The sequence below is a fragment of the Phyllobates terribilis genome, unplaced genomic scaffold (assembly GCF_046119375.1).
Source record: "Phyllobates terribilis strain yellow unplaced genomic scaffold, ASM4611937v1 Scaffold_3__8_contigs__length_932513732, whole genome shotgun sequence".
Lineage (NCBI taxonomy): Eukaryota > Metazoa > Chordata > Amphibia > Anura > Dendrobatidae > Phyllobates > Phyllobates terribilis.
The window spans coordinates 578,628,715-578,646,323 of NW_027362763.1; the positions used below are offsets into that span (position 1 = coordinate 578,628,715).

The window sequence follows — 17,609 nt, forward strand, 5'->3', positions numbered from 1 at the left end:
CTTTGATGACTGCTTTGCACACTCTTGGCATTCTCTTGATGAGCTTCAAGAGGTAGTCACCGGAAATGGTCTTCCAACAATCTTGAAGGAGTTACCAGAGATGCTTAGCACTTGTTGGCCCTTTTACCTTCACTCTGCGGTCCAGCTCACCCCAAACCATCTCGATTGAGTTCAGGTCTGGTGACTGTGGAGGCCAGGTCATCTGGCGTAGCACCCCATCACTTTCCTTCTTGGTCAAATAGCCCTCACACAGCCTGGAGGTGTGTTTGGGGTCATTGTCCTGTTGAAAAATAAATGATGGTCCAACTAAACGCAAACCGGATGGAATAGCATGCCGCTGCAAGATGCTGTGGTAGCCATGCTGGTTCAGTATGCCTTCAATTTTGACTAAATCCCCAACAGTGTCACCAGCAAAGCACCCCCACACCATCACACCTCCTCCTCCATGCTTTCACGGTGGGAACCAGGCATGTAGAGTCCATCCGTTCACCTTTTCTGCGTCGCACAAAGACACGGTGGTTGGAACCAAAGATCTCAAATATGGACTCAGCAGACCAAAGCACATATTTCCACTGGTCTAATGTCCATTCCTTGTGTTCTTTAGCCCAAACAAGTCTCTTCTGCTTGTTGCCTGTCCTTAGCAGTGGTTTCCTAGCAGCTATTTTACCATGAAGGCCTGCTGCACAAAGTCTCCTCAGAAGCAGAGGTGACTCTTGGTCTTCCTTTCCTGGGGCGGTCCTCATTTGAGCCAGTTTCTTTGTAGCGCTTGATGGTTTTTGCAACTGCACTTGGGGACACATTCAAAGTTTTCCCAATTTTTCACACTGACTGACCTTCATTTCTTAAAGTAATGATGGCCACTCGTTTTTATTTACTTAGAATTTGGATTAAGGCAAGAAAAAAGCAGCTAACAGTCTATTCAGTAGGACTATCAGCTGTGTATCCACCAGACTTCTGCACAACACAACTGATGGTCCCAACCCCATTTATAAGGCAAGAAATCCCACTTGTTAAACCTGACAGGGCACACCTGTGAAATGAAAGCCATTTCCAGTGACTACCTCTTGAAGCTCATCAAGAGAATGCGAAGAGTGTGCAAAGCAGTCAAAGCAAAAAGGTGGCTACTTTGAAGAACCTTGAATATAAGACATATTTTCAGTTGTTTCACACTTTTTTGTTAAGTATATAATTCCACATGTGTTAATTCATAGTTTTGATGCCTTCAGTGTGAATGTACAATTTTCATAGTCAGGAAAATACAGAAAAATCTTTAAATGAGAAGGTGTGTCCAAACTTTTGGTCTGTACTGTGAGAGATTATATATATATATATATTTTATAATATTTATTTTCAATCAACCTTGCCTATAGTTCTGGATTAAATATAAAATGTAGTAGTTCTGTAAACAAACCCCAAAACAATATGCTAACTGAAACAGCATCCAATCATCAGGAAAACAATTGGTGGTGGCAGCTAATAATCTTTCTTGGGTTATTGTGGAGTTAGCAGTGACCGTACCGCGGGTATGTACAGTGGTGGCCAAAAGTATTGGCACCCCTGCAATTCTGTCAGATAATACTCAGTTTCTTCCTGAAAATGATTGCAATCACAAATTCTTTGGTATTATCATCTTCATTTAATTTGCTTGCAAGGAAAATACACAAGAGAATGAAGCAAAAATCAAATCATTGATCATTTCACACAAAACTCCAAAAATGGGCCAGACAAAAGTATTGGCACTCTCAGCCTAATACTTGGTTGCACAACCTTTAGCCAAAATAACTGCGAACAACCGCTTCCGGTAACCATCAATGAGTTTCTTACAATGCTCTGCTGGAATTGTAGACCATTCTTCTTTGGCAAACTGCTCCAGGTCCCTGATATTTGAAGGGTGCCTTCTCCAAACTGCCATTTTGAGATCTCTCCACAGGTGTTCTATGGGATTCAGGTCTGAACTCATTGCTGGCCACCTTAGAAGTCTCCAGTGCTTTCTCTCAAACCATTTTATAGTGCTTTTGGAAGTGTGTTTTGGGTTATTGTCCTGCTGGAAGACCCATGACCTCTGAGGAAGACCCAGCTTGCTCACACTGGGCCCTATACATTATGCTGCAGAATTTGTTGGTAGTCTTCAGACTTCATAATGCCATGCACACGGTCAAGCAGTCCAGTGCCAGAGGCAGCAAAGCAACCCCAAAACATCAGGGAACCTCCGCCATGTTTGACTGTAGGGACCGTGTTCTTTTCTTTGAATGCCTCTTTTTTTTTCCTGTACACTCTATGTTGATGCTTTTTCCCAAAAAGCTCTACTTTTGTCTCATCTGACCAGAGAACATTCTTCCAAAACGTTTTAGGCTTTCTCAGGTAAGTTTTGGCAAACGCAAGCCTGGCTTTTTTATGTCTTGGGGTAAGAAGTGGGGTCTTCCTAGGTATCCTACCATACAGTCCCTTTTCATTCAGGCGCCGACGGATAGTACGGGTTGACACTGTTGTACCCTCGGACGGCAGGGCAGCTTGAACTTGTTTGGATGTTAGTCGAAGTTCTTTATCCACCATCCGCACAATCTTGCGTTGAAATCTCTCGACAATTTTTCTTTTCCGTCCACATCTAGGGAGGTTAGCCACAGTGCCATGGGCTTTAAACTTCTTGATGACACTGCGCACGGAAGACACCGGAACATTCAGGTCTTTGGAGATGGACTTGTAGCATTGAAATTGCTCATGCTTCCTCACAATTTGGTTTCTCAAGTCCTCAGACAGTTCTTTGGTCTTCTTTCTTTTCTCCATGCTCAATGTGGTACACACAAGGACACAGGACAGAGGTTGAGTCAACATTAATCCATGTTAACTGGCTGCAAGTGTGATTTAGTTATTGCCAACACCTGTTAGGTGACACAGGTAAGTTACAGGTGCTGTTAATTACATGAATTAGAGAAGCATCACATGATTTTCCAAACAGTGCCAATACTTTTGTCCACCCCATTTTTAGGTTTGGTGTGGAATTGTATCCAATTTGGCTTTAGGACAATTCTTTTTGTGTTTTTTCATTGAAGACAAATTAAATGAAGATAATAATACCAAAGAATTTGTGATTGCAATCATTTTCAGGAAGAAACTGAGTATTATCTGACAGAATTGCAGGGGTGCCAATACTTTTGGCCACCACTGTACATATATTCCATGATTTGGAATCAGTAGAGTATATGCCATATGTTGTTACTTTACCAATAACCGGCCTATTAGTGGAAACAGCCTGCGGCCTCCTCCGTTGATCAGTCAATTGCGTAATTGTCTGGACGATGGGTGGCAGAAGGGAGCTGTTCGTGATAAAAAGATAACAGCAGGTGGATCTGCACGAGCTCCCAGGCTGAGATCTTTGACATCCATTTTTTAATATACCAAACTTATGAATTTTGTGGTTGTACTGAAGAAAGAGTCGGCGTAACCCCGAAACGCGTTGACATTAAACCAGCATTTCTTTATCTCACTGTGGTTTATCATTTAATCAGCAGCGCAGGATACTTCCATCGCAAGTGACACATCTGTATACATTTCCTTTGGAAGCAGCTGCAAGTTAAGCAATTTGAGGTTGTCTCTCACGCAACCCCATAAAGGGTGAGCACACCTACCCTTTGCTTTCTCTCTATTAGTTGGATAAGACCCAATATATTACATTTTTTTTTATCAAACTTTTATGAAGGAGGCAATACCAAATATACATTTTTTAACAGGGGAAAAGAGGGGGTGATTTATATGGCTATATTTTAAAAAAAAACTTTGTTCTTTGTAGGTTTTCGGAATCCTCAAAGAGGACTAAAAAATATAATCATTTGTTCACTTATATAATATATGCAATACCATAATATTGCAGTACATCGTGAAAATCTAGTCTCCTATTGAGCCCAGTCTATGGCTACAAAGGACAGTAAATGGGACAAAGATAACAGTAAATGGGATATTCAGCAGTCATAACACACTGGTCTCCTGCAATTGCGTCCATGCTGACTGAAGCCAGTGCGCATGGGCACTGGTGTACTTTCCTTAAATGCCGCTTGAGATTGACAGCAACATTTAAAATGGAGGAGCTGAGGTCCCTCCACATGTGACAGATATCAGCTATATTACATAGTCAGCATCTGTTCTCCAAGCATCGTGGCTGGCTCAGAGTTCTGGCTGTTGCTGTTAAAGACAGATACTGACAATATCACATAGCCGGCATCTGCAGCGTTTGGAGGGAGATCAGATCCTAATCTCCCTCTACATCTGAAGACGCCTTCCCAGGATGTTAACACAGTATTGAACGTGAACGGGTTAAAAGTCACTAAAGAGGGGGAAATTATCAGTTATTTATAAATTTAAAGTGGGCACTCTTAGTCTGAACCTTTTTAAAAGAGGACCATTTACCAAATGTTTCATGTTGAACTGGACACAGTATGTAGTAAGGGCTGCAGAGCATAATATTTATTATTAAATTTCACCTTCCTGTTGCATTCAAAGTATTAAGCTAATTACCTAATGAGTTAACACCCAATTGAACTTAAAAGTTATCAGATAGTTACATGGTCCCAGTGAAAAGTAAGTCTCCTTGTATGAGTTGCCCAATCATAAAACAGGCAACACGGTAGAAAAGAAGCTAGCCCACAAATTGATTAGGTTTCCAAAACTGGAAACTGTATGGAATGGAACTGTAACAAGAGAAATGAAGAGGAAATAAAAAAAAATATATATTTTTTTTTTACCACAAAGTAAAATGTATCATGAAAAAAAACAGAACAAAAAATAAAAACAATCTGAGAATCATTGGGATAAGTAGAAGCATTGCAAAATGTATCACAGAGACATGTCAAATTTGCAAAATTATGTTTGATCAGAAAGATGAAAACTGAAGGAAGGGCTTCAACATCAATAAATCTGTTTGAATAGATTTCTTCTCAGTGTAGATAACAAAATTGACACAGAAAAATTCTTCAGACAATTACAATAATAATATTTATTATTCCAACTACATTGTTCCAGAAAAAGTGGTCGCTGCTTTCTTTCCCCATCTATGATCATTCCTTTAGATCTGCATTGTTCAAGTCAGAATCTACTATTGTAGAAATAAAGGTCCATTTAGGCAAAACGTGCATTTTCTTAGAAACATTGAATCATCGATTCTCTAGATTTCCCGACTCCAATCCATTTAACTGCGATAAAATAGAAATAAAAATTAAAACTTCAAAAAGGGAAAAGAAATATTAGATGACCGATTATTTTAAATAAATACTTTCTTGATAAACATTTTTTGTATAAAATTAGTTGTCAGAAAAAAAAAATTACTTTCATTTGTACATTTAACAGAATACCGAAACTAAAAAGCATTCAACTTTCCATTGGTTAAATGATAAATGTCCGGACATTTGGGGTCCACATGTGAAAAATGTACCCAGTCTTGGTTCAGGTGGGTATGAATGGATTTGCAGTTGACCTTGAGCCCTGCTGCCTCATTCAAAGTCTACAGCACGGACTGAAAGACCTGAGAACTAATCACTGCCTTGGCCAATGTGGAGTACGGGGGTCTTCTAGAACTGCAGATGAGGTGGCATCCAAGCAAAGAAAGAATAGTTGCAAGAAGCTCTATTTTTTATTTTGCCAAAATGTGGTGTTTTCCATCTTCTGCATCTTATTGTAATGCCATAAATGTGGGAGCAGGAATACTTTCTAAAAGGCTACGCTCCCAGAACGAGTACTTTATGTTGCAGGTTTTCTGCACCTGCTAGGTAAATGAGGTGTCCCATCGCTGGGACCTGAACCGATAGGTAGATCAGGGAATTTTTATCATAAATGGAAAACCATTATTCCACTTACGAAACAGCGTGGAAGGTTGGACGGCCGACCGCTATTCCACTCTGCTCCTGAGCAATGCACTCAGCTTTTTCCAGTAGCCCAATAGGAAATTAATGGGAGTACAGTTCAAGTATGCACACTGGCGGTCTATTCTATGGGATAAAAAGTTCCCCGTACTGCTGATCGGTGCAGATCCCAGTGGTTGGATACCAAAAGATCCAGTTATCACTTACCCTGAAGATAAGCAATAACCATTTTTAATTGATTACCTCTTTAAAGGGAATCTGTCAGTAAGATCAAACCTCCTAAGCTGTCTATATGGGCATGTAGGTCATAGGGAGCTGAATAAAATGATACCTTGATATCTGCAGATATCATATTCAACAAAAATATTTTTTTCTTAATATGTAAATGAGCTGTTCAAAACTATGATCTGGAACTGATCTTCAAGAGAAACTGCCTCTACAGTCATGGCCAAAAGTTTTGAGAATGACACCAAAATTATATTTTCACATGATCTGCTGGCCTCTGGTTTTTATTAGTGTTGGTCTGATGTTTATATCACATACAGAAATATAATTGCAATCATATTATGAGTACCAATAGGTTATATTGACAGTTAGAATGAGTTAATGCAGCAAGTCAATATTTGCAGTGTTGCCCCTTCTTCTTCAAGACCTCTGTAATTCTCCCTGGCATGCTCTCAATCAACTTTTGGACCAAATCCTGACTGATAGCAGTCCATTCTTGCATAATCAATGCTTGCATTTTGCCAGAATTTGTTGGTTTTTGTTTGTCCACCCGTCTCTTGATGATTGACCACAAGTTCTCAATGGGATTAAGATCTGGGGAGTTTCCAGGCCATGGACCCAAAATCTCTATGTTTGTTCCATGAGCCATTTAGTTATCACCTTTGCTTTATGGCAAGGTGCTCCATCATGCTGGAAAAGGCATTGTTGGGCACCAAACTGCTCTTGGACGGTTGGGAGAAGTTGCTCTTGGAGGACATTCTGGTACCATTCTTTATTCATAGCTGTGTTTTTAGGCAAGACTGAGTGAGCCGATTCCCTTGGCTGAGAAGCAACCCCACACATGAATGGTTTCAGGATGCTTTACAGTTGGCATGAGACATGACTGGTGGTAGCGCTCACCTCTTCTTCTCCAAATAAGCTGTTTTCCAGATGTCCCAAACAATCGAAAAGGGGATTCATCAGAGAAAATGACTTTGCCCCAGTCCTCAGCAGTCCACTCCCTGTACCTTTTGCAGAATATCAGTCGGTCCCTGATGTTTTTTCTGGAGAGAAGTGGCTTCTTTGCTGCCCTCCTTGAAACCAGCCCTTGCTCAAAGAGTCTCCGCCTCACAGTGCGTGCAGAAGCACTCACACCAGCCTGCTGCCATTCCTGAGCAAGCTCGGCACTGCTGGTAGTCCGATCCCGCAGCTGAAACAGTTTTAAGATACGGTCCTGGCGCTTGCTGGTCTTTCTTGGGCGCCCTGGAGCCTTTTTGACAACAATGGAAGCTCTCTCCTTGAAGTTCTTGATGATGCGATAGATTGTTGACTGAGGTGCAATCTTTGTAGCTGCGATACTCTTCCCTGTTAGGCCATTTTTGTGCAGTGCAATGATGGCTGCACGTGTTTCTTTAGAGATACCAAGAACCAGCCTCCTTTTAAAGTGTCCAGTGATGTCATTCTTACTTAATCATGACTGATTGATCGCCAGCCCTGTCCTCATCAACACCCACACCTGTGTTAATGGTTCAATCACTAAAACTATGTTAGCTGCTCCTTTTAAGGCAGGACTGCAATGATGTTGAAATGTGTTTTGGGGGTTAAAGTTCATTTTCTGGGCAAATATTGACTTTGCAAGTACAGTAATTGCTGTTAAGCTGATCACTCTTTGACATTCAGGAGTATATGCAAATTGCCATTACAAAAAATGAAGCAGTAAACTTTGGAAAAATTACTATTTTTCTCATTCTCAATACTTTTGGCCATGACTGTAGTGCTTATTGTAATTAAAAGGGGGCTTTAAGAATAATTTTAATTTTATTCCGCTTCGTATGACTTGCATGCCCATATAGAAGACTCAGAAATGTTGATCGTACTGATAGATTCCCCTTAACTCAATTACTGTATACTGGTAATCTGCATAGTACCCACAAAATGAATGCAGTCCCACATATTACTTTATACTAATGAACAACATCTCAGAAAACAAAAAATGTAAAACCAAAAGATAAATTTGGGATTTAATACCCAACATGCCTAGTCAACTTCACAGTTTACATAAAACCTAATATTAGGCAACATAAGTTAGGTCAACTATTGCCAATTAAGGACAAAATGTTAACTTACTTGGAATGCCAAGTGATTCTTCTACAAAATGAACATATTTCTTTGCATTCGCAGGCAGGTCGTTAAATGTTCTTGCATTAGAAGTGTCGCTTTTCCATCCGGGAAGTGTTTCATATTCAACCTCAACTCTATTTAACACTTCTTGATTTGCTGTAAAATGGTGCACAAAAACACAAAAAAACTTGCGTGAATAGTTGAAAAACATTTTTTTTCTTAATAAAGTTAATCACACAGTATAGATGTGCCCAGCGGTGTCACTAATGAGAGATTTTCTCCAACTTTTGCAATTGTAGTTACATGGCTTGTAAATAAAACAAGGTAAGATTATCTACCAAGCACATCCCACGTTCGTTATATCCTATTCAAATGAGCCCTTTTAATAGGAAATAGAAGACAAAATGGGCATTTCAAAAACATAAATCTGAGGGGTCAGCTCTTAGCTTTTAACCCCTTCATCTCAGTCTGTTTTCACATTCCTGACGAGTGTCACTTTGAGGTGATAAGTCTGGAACGCTTCAATGGATTCCAGTGATTCAGAGATTGCTTTTTTATGATAAATTGTTCATGTTAGTTGATAAACATTTTTGCGACATTTACAAAAAAAATGTAAGTTTCATGCCCTTAAACTAGATGGTTATATTACACAAAATAGTTAACTAACATTTTCCTTTACATCTGCATTTTTGAAACATTTTTGTTAGAAAGTTAAAAGTTTAACAGCAATTTGTAATTTTTCCAACAAAATTTACAAAACCAGTTTTTTATGGACAATCATATTTGAAGTGACTTTGAAGGCTCCATGTGACAGAATACACCAAGTTGTTTCACTCTGGAGTACACAAATACCAACTTTTACATTTTTATAAGGAATTATATTGGAAAAAACTGACAGTGTAGTTTGTTGTGCAAATTCTCTTGAGTGGGCCAATACCCTACATGTAAATCAGGAATTTCAGGTACAGTGGGAAGCGCAGAAGGAAAGGAGCACCATATTGTAGTGCAGATTTAGCAGTTATGGTTTGCAGGTGTCTAGGCCCACTGGAAAAGCCCCTGAGGCACCATAACAGCCCATGAGTGACCCCATTTTACAAATTACACCTCTCAATGAATTCATCTAAGGGTGCAGTGATCATATAGAAACAAAGGGTGTTTCAGAGAATTTTATATCATTGGGCAGTGAAGAAAAAATAATTACATTTTTACCACAAAAATTGTCATAACCCCAGATTTTACATTTTTCACACAGGAAATGAGGAAAACTGGCAATAAAATTTGTCACAGAATTTCTGCTGAACGTGGCAATACCCCACATGTGGCTGTACAGTACGGCTTAGCAACACGGCAAGACACAGGAGAGAAGGCGCGCTATTAGACTCTTACAGAACAAATTATCGTAGAAAAGTTTGTGGACTTCATATACAGAGCCCCTAAGGGCCAGAAAAACAGATTCCCCCCTTAAGTGACCCCTTTTTGGAAATTGCACCCCTCTGGGAATCTACAGGTGTAGTGATTATTTTGACTCCATGGGTGTTTTCCAAAAACAAGCAGCAGTGGATGTTGCAGAGTGAAAATTGCAAACTGCCATTGCAGTGACCAGCTCATGCTTCTGGAGACATGGACTCCGTAAATTAGGCAGGCTCTCATCGCTACAGAAATGCCAAACATGTGGACGCTCAATGTGGCTTAGGCACACTGTGGGACTCAAAAGGGAGGAGGGAATTTGGGAGCGCAGAATTCGCTGGATTACTTTTAAGGCGCAATGAGCCATAGCGCTTTTCCAGAGCCTCTGTGCTACCAGTAACATCCAAGCCCCCAATGTTTCAATTGACAGGCGACAGACCTGCGTGGGGACTTGCCTTTTTTGTGGACAGAGTTGAAGCTTTTGTTGGGAACATTTTACATAACATTTTGGATCACAATTACACTGTAGTCTATGATGAGCACTTACATCAGGGTTTCCATCTAAATCTCCAAATGACGAGATTCTGATGAACCCCCCTACCCCAGGGATCCCTTCACTATAATGAGGCAGCAGAGTTACTCTGCACTCAGTCTGGCCTCTGTTCAGAGGTGTTCCTCTTTACAGAGGTGCACAATACAGTGGCTGACCTAAAAAGAAGGACACTGCCAGATCATAGGTCAGATTGCTTCCACAGTGCTTTCATCTGCCTCATTATAGGGAATCTTCAGTTGAGGTTTCTGTCTGAATTACGGATTTCAGAGAATTACACGGAAACCCCGGCGTAAGCGCTCAGCGCAGGACAAATATGCCTTACTGCGCTCTTTGGGAGGCAGAATGAACAAACCAACAGTAGGTCAAGAATTGGTTCTATTTTTTACGCCATTACTCGTGCAGTACAAGTGATTAGACAACTTTATTCTTCAGACCGATGCGATCCTAGATTTATAACTGTTTATGTGTTGGCTGCTATCGCTAACACTAAAAAACGTTGTGTTTTTTTGCAAAAGAAAAAAAAGTAAGTTTTTGCATTGCTATATTTTGATAGCTATAATATTTCTTTATTTCTGCCGACCGGCTCAATCTTTTTTGATCGCTTTCTATTCATTTTTGGGAGCCAGAATTAAAAAACAAAAAGCAATTAAGGATTTTTTTTTTTTTTTTTTTTACTGCAGTTCACTGTGTGGTAAAAGTGATGAAACATCTTTATTCTTTGTGTCAATACGATTAGAGTGATACCACATTGATATAATTTTTTTTGTTTTGCCGCTTTTACACAAAAACTATTTCACAGAGAAGAAAATAGTTTTTGAATAACTATTATGAGATCTATATCTTTTATTTCTCTGCTGATGGAGCTGTATGGCTGATTGTTTTTGTTTTTTTTGCAGGACAAGAAGACATTTTCAGCAATACTATTTTATTTCCATTTGAAAGCATTTTATTCCACTTTGTTAGGCGGTATGATGAAAAAGCATAATTTTTTGCTCAGTTCTTTATTAGAGATGAGCGGTGTTCGACTTGAACTGTTCGCCAATCTCAAATTCGAGCTGTTTTGGGCGGTGTTCGAGCCGTTCGACGAACCCGAACGATTTGAAAAAAATTTGGCTGTTCGAGGTTATGTTCGATAACTGTTCGTGCACCAAAATCATAACTGGATTTTTTCTCAGCAATGCTGAAAATTAATGTTAATACGCAGTTTGAGTGTACAGCGGGGTGGGGGGAGGGGCAGGGGATGGATCTCTGCAGGAATAATGAAGATCTCCATTTTTTTTTCTCTTTCCCGCATTTACAGTGGGGAGGTGCAGTCTGTCAGCCTATCAGCAGCGCACACGGAGCGAACTGCTTTTTTTTCACACAAGCAAGGGCATGTGTCATTGGCAGTGTAGGTCACATGTCCTTGCCCTATAAGACCCAGCCATTTTCCACGTAGCCACCATTTTCTCACTGCTGCAGCTGCGTGTTAGACGGCACCACTGTTGCGGTGTGCGCTATACTTTGTTAATTTCAAGCCAATTTCCGCACAAATCTACAGATAGCTTGGGAGTAGGGAATAGTTGTGATTGCAGTCCTTTTGAGGACTAGGTTACATCATTTCCTACGACTTTTATCAGGCAGGTCTGTGCTCTTAAATAGATAGGTTGGGAGTAAAGACTAATTGTAATTGCAGTCCTTTTCAGGGCTAGGTTACATCAGTTCCTATCACTTTTTGCCAGGCAGGTCTGTGCCAGAGCTGTGCAAGTTTTTTTCACAGCATTTGGCTAAATCTAGCTAAGCAAATCCTTTTTGGCCTCTTGCAGTGTGTGTTAGTCAGTGGAGTAGCCTATCTGTGTTGCAAGCTACACCACCTGTGTATAGAATACAATTTTTTTTACTGCACCTAGCCAAGTAAAACCTTTTGGGCATAGCATCATTCTATTAGTCCATCTATACTAACCTCCACCAGGTTGCAAATTCAAAATAATTTTTATCTGCATCTAGCTCTGAAAAAATATTTGGGCTTGTAGCAGTGTGTGGTACTCATTGTATTAGGCCATCTATACCAAGCTCCACCAGCTTTGAAATTAATAATAATTTTTAGCTGCATCTAGCCCAGAAAATAATTTTTCTTCCCAATAGTGGTAGCAATAGAAATATGGGGCGCGCGCCTGGCTAACAAAAATATACGCTTCATAACAAAAAAGACCAGCCTAGCGCACTGCATTAATAAGATGGCATCATCGTCTCTCCCAGTGCTAGGCCTACTACGCCGACTAGCATTCCTGTGCCTAAAACACAATGTATGGGTCCGCGCTAGCCACGATGCTGAGGGGTCTAAAGCTGCTGCTAACGCTTTATCACAATTCAATTGGCAGATTTTCACAGAGCTCCTCCTCAACGCCCACCCATCGGGCAACAGTTGCCCACCCTCCCTATGGGATCTAGTGGCAAATAGTTGATGCCATTAATCAGAGCGTCAGTTGCCCCGTCGACGTGGCAAGCATACGGTAAGGCATGGGAAGAGTGGACACGACTAGTAGCAGGCAGACGGGTTGACCAATGTGAACAAGCCAGATCACAAGTCACCATAGAATTTCTCCACCAGCTAATTATGAGGGGCATATCAGGGGCGTCAGCGCAGCGGTGTCGGACCGGAGTAGCATTTCACTTCCAACTACTGAATTGGGGAGATATGACAAAGATTCATCATCAGACAATCCATAAATGGGTGGAAAAGGGGTCAGCCAAGTCAGGAGTGTAGACGTCCCGTGTCACTAAAACCGATTTCTCACATCATATCCCTAACACCATTAACATGACACTCACAATTTGAAGCAACACTACTGTCTACTACATTTGCGATCGCCTTCTTCGAGGCGCTATGCATAAGCAAATTAGTCCCTCAATCCAAAATTACCACCAATGGAGGCTTATTACACCAGGACGTAGTCATAGCCAATAATGCAATAAGTCTACGCATACGCCAATCGAAAACGGTTCCAGCGGGCAGGGGCACTTGGGTACTTCTACAACCCACAAACGGTACACCGAGTCGGGTAACAATAGTAAAAACATATATAACCATCAGATCACAAAGTAATTTCTTCATATCACACATTGATGGAATGCCATTATCAAGATACTAGTTCCAAGCTATATTTAATAAATGCATAACATCGGCAGGGAACCACCCCAAAGATTATGGGACACACTCATTCCACATAGGCGCGGCCACGGAAGCAGCAAGAGCAGGACTGTCAGAAACGGAAGCTCAGAGGATAGGGAGATGGCGATCCACATGTTTGGCGAGATACACAAGACCGGACTTGTTATCCTAATGTGGTTTGTTTCTTTTACAGGTGACGCTAAGCCAACAGTGTGGGTGATAGGCCACTCGTATATATATTGGGCAGAAAAAAGGGCGAAAGTCCGCCTAGGCGGGAGGAAATTCGTTTCATAACACATTTCAACTGGAGAGGTATTAGAGGCCTGCTATGGCCACAGGTACTAATGGAGGTAATCAAGGTAGGGAGAGAGGCAAGAGGTCCGGTCATATTAGTTATACAGGCCGGGGGAAACGACCTAGGTCATCACAACAGCGCATAACTAATAGCAATAATGAAACTAGACACTGAGCGCTTCAGAGAATTTTTCACAAAACTAACTATAGTATGGTCAGAGATTGTGCCGACAGCGGTATGGCAAGGTGCGCGAGACATCACGGCCATCGAATAGGACAAGGCGGGTAATAAATATTCGGATGGCAAAATTTAGAAGAGACAGAGGCGGTGTAGTGATACAACACCGACAACTGGAAGGAGAGAAAGCAGGCCTCATACGGCCCGACGGTGTTCACTTAATGGATATTGGACAGGACATATTCCTGTCAGGACTCCAGGACAGAGTGGAACAAGGGTTAAGAGTGATGGATGGGGGTCAGTTCTGCATACAAGTAAGCAGGATCCTCCATGGCCTGGAAATAGAAAGGACATGTTGGAGAGTTACACTTGTTGGTCAACTTGCCGGTGTGGAGACCCAGGGCATGCTGCAACAAGCTGAATTATTTTAGAAATAAAATGCCTTTCTAATGGAATGAGTATAAAGAGTTAATAAAGCTGTGACCGATCCTCACCCATCCAGTTGTAAGGGTTACATTATTGTATTGTCAAGGAAAGGGGGGCGGTAGGGGGGCTGAGCGTCTGGGTTTGGTAGGGGGTCCCCACAGTCTGCCCAGGCTAGATGCATTTAAAATTCTTATACACAGGCAGTGCAGCTTGCTTCGCAGCTGGGCTACTACGCCCAAAGTATTGCCTAGGCTAGATGCAGTTAAAAATTCTATGCTGACTAGCAGACACTGAAGCTTTGGAGCAGACCTCTGAGTAAACAGCTCTTCAGACTCAACCATCTGTGTTACCACAAGCCATAGTGTATGTAATTTCTTACAGTTAAAAGGGGGGGCGCGACCCAACCCACCTGGAATTGACAATGCCAACGTCACGTAAAACACAGCAAGGGGACTCCAAAAAGAGTCTCCATTTTTTCCAAAAATTGTGGCACAGACACCACTTAAGTGGCATCAATTGCCCCAGAGTTGCTTAAAACAGTTGGTGAGGTGATTTTACCAAATCCTCAAGCTTTTAGTCTCCCCAGGATGACACAGGGGTAGAATAGTCCTTGCGGATCCAAGATTTGTTCATCTTTATGAATGCGAGTCTGTCTACATTCTCAGTGGACAGCCGCGTGCGCTTATCTGTCAGCACACCACCAGCAGCGCTGAACACACATTCAGAGAGAACGCTGGCTGCAGGGCATGACAAGATCTCCAAGGCGTGAGTGGCGAGCTCCGGCCATTTTTCCAGATTGGAAGCCCAAACTGAGCAAGGGTCCAGTGACACAGTCATGGCTTCGATGTTCACTTGGAGATACTCCTGTACCATCCTCTCTAGGCGTTGACTATGTGTCAGACTTCTTGTCTCCTGTGGCCTTGCAAAGGATGGTCTAAAAAAGTGGTGAAACGATTCCACAAAATAGCTGTTACCAGCAGATACTGTTTTACTGTTAAGGTTTGAGTGATGAAGACTCGACAGTCCCACGGTTGGCAAGTTAGAACTGAGATTCACTATGTGCACCACTGGTGTTTTGTGGAAAAGCACATGTAAGATTCTGCAACAGCCTCTGCTCATACTCCTGCATGCGTGAATCCCTTTCTATGGCAGGAATTATTTCGGCAAATTTACTTTTGTACCGGGGATCTAAGAGTGTGGCAACCCAGTAGTCTGTATTACTTCGAATTCTGACAATCCGAGGGTCATGTTGCAGGTAGTGCAGCAAGAAGGCACTCATGTGTCTTCCGCATCCAGGAGGACCAAGTCCTTGTTGTGTTGGTAGCGAGGTAAGAATCATGCTTCCTTCCTCTGCCCTCTCCCCCCAACCTCACACAACAGAAATGTGATCAAGGTCTCCCTCATCTGATGAGTCTTACATGCCCATCGCCAGTTCGTCCTCCACTTCTTCCTCGGCTCCTGCACCTTCCTCAGTTTGGCTGCTACCATGCACCCTGGTTAATCCCTCTCCCCCACTCTCCCATGCCTGCCGCCTTGGTGCTGCCGACCGTCTGGACCTTGGAGATGTTATCCCTTCCGCATACGACGACTCCTCTACTTCCTCCACCTCCTCTTGTCCCAGCACCTGACTCTGAATTCTGTTTAATGTGTGCTCCAGCATGTAAATCACCGGAATAGTCATGCTGATAATGGCATTGGCGTCAGCACTAAACATCTTCGTCGCCATTTCAAAACTGTGCAGAAGGGTGTGTGGCGCCCCTGAGGGTTCAGTCGCCACAGAGGTACTGCATCTCACCCTCAGGTAAGGAAGGAGTATGGCTCGGGACCCTAACACCTGCATCCAACACATACCTGCAGTGGGGGTAGGGCGAGATTGCTCCTAAGGGAGAGCACAGTCCCAGGTCCCTAGCTGGCGGGAGGGTCCTATGTAGTGGGTGTGGGTGGAGAAAGCAGCTTAGGGGAGCACATGACAGGGAGAGTATAAATAGGAATCCATCTTAGAAAGAGCAAGCCAGTCAGAGGAGGAGAAGTGACAGGAGCAGAGGCTCTGCATGAGCTCTGCTCCGGAGGCAGGCCTAGCCTGGGAGGCCTAGGACTGAAGGAGAGAAGAGAGGAGTGGGAGCAGGAAGGCTCCAGGAACCGAAGGGACCCTAGGGGTACGGGCCGTGCAGAAGGCCACCAGTACGCCCGCTGCTATCAGGAGGTAGAGGAGTCAGGCCAGATAAGGGGAACTGGTCTCAACTAGCGGAGAAACAGCAAGGCTCAACTAGAAACCGGAGGCTGCAGCATTTCATGTGGTGCTCTCGATGTCGGAGAGCGCTCAACACCAGCTGGTGCTTCCACTTCCAAATGAAATGATGACCTGCCAGTCACACTGGCTGTTGCGGGTAAAGAGGTGGCAGGTCAGCGTCCAAAAACATGTGTGACTGCTGTCTCCCCAGTCACAGAGGATGAAGAGGCCGCGGATGCACAAGATGGGGCAGACGGTGGTTGGCCCGGCCTGCTAGGCCGCATTGTAGCACAGTGAGCTTCCCACTGCAACTTATGCTTCATATCCATGTGACGGTTCATGCATGAAGTACTCAAACTATGGATTTTTTGGCCTCTGCTTAGCTTTTGGTGACAAATATTACAGATAACACAAGTTGGGTCATCCTTATCGATCTGAAAAAATGCCCAGGCTATGCAACGCTTAGAGCCCATGCGACCTGAAGAGCCACCACGACTTGTGGTCAGAGGCAGAGTTGTGGTTGAGGATGCAGTTGTTGACGTGCTTCCAGTACTCCGTCTCTGTCCAGGAAGGCACAACCTAACCTCGTCGTCAATAGCATCTGTGACGCCCAGCTGCGCTTGGTATCACAGATCCTAGAAGAGTGCATTGATGGAATCCTCCAAGGCCCCCATAAACATTCACACATCTCCACCTTCCACCTCAGACCAGCAGAGGGAGCCCGTTAGGGATATAAATAGGGAAGGTGGCGCTAGGCAGTTCAGTTCCTCTGAAGAGTTCCTGCAGTAGAGAAGCCTAAGAGGTCAGTCTGCAGTGGAGCTCAGTCTAGTCTAGAGAACTCAGTTAATAGTTCAGCAGTGGAGCACGAGGCTCCTGTTAGCTAGATTCAGGGAGCCCAGTTAGAGCTTAAGGTGTGCCGGCGCCATAAGATCGGTGAAGCGCGGCAAGCTGCCGCTAGTGTGTATAGCCAAGTGAGGGCCCGAGTAGGCCGAAGGAGAGTGGAGAGTTAGTACATAGGGGGCAGGGGAGCTTAACCAGCTCACCCCGAAGCACTTACCGGACACCGGATCCGAGCTTACCGGGATCTCTATGACCCAGTAAGGCATAACCGGAATCCCTGGAGAACAAGTCCCAGGATCGCTAAGGTGCTGATACGTAACAGAGCCAGGAGACGCTTAGGCCCCGCATACTGGGAG

At 43.0% G+C, this 17,609-nt stretch overlaps 1 protein-coding gene across 2 annotated transcripts in view; it reads right to left on the reverse strand.

Moving 5' to 3' along the window:
- Positions 1–4,960: 4,960 nt before the first annotated feature.
- Positions 4,961–17,609, reverse strand: part of LOC141257200 (adenylosuccinate synthetase isozyme 2) — a 107,420-nt gene continuing 94,771 nt past the window's right edge. For both annotated transcript variants that reach the window (XM_073671446.1, XM_073671448.1), the window contains exons 13-14: positions 8,181–8,330; positions 4,961–5,183 (exon numbers count right to left, since the gene is read on the reverse strand). In XM_073671446.1, coding sequence (XP_073527547.1) covers positions 5,131–5,183; positions 8,181–8,330 — 203 coding nt within the window. In that variant the 3' untranslated portion in view covers positions 4,961–5,130. The remainder of the gene's footprint in view (positions 5,184–8,180; positions 8,331–17,609) is intronic.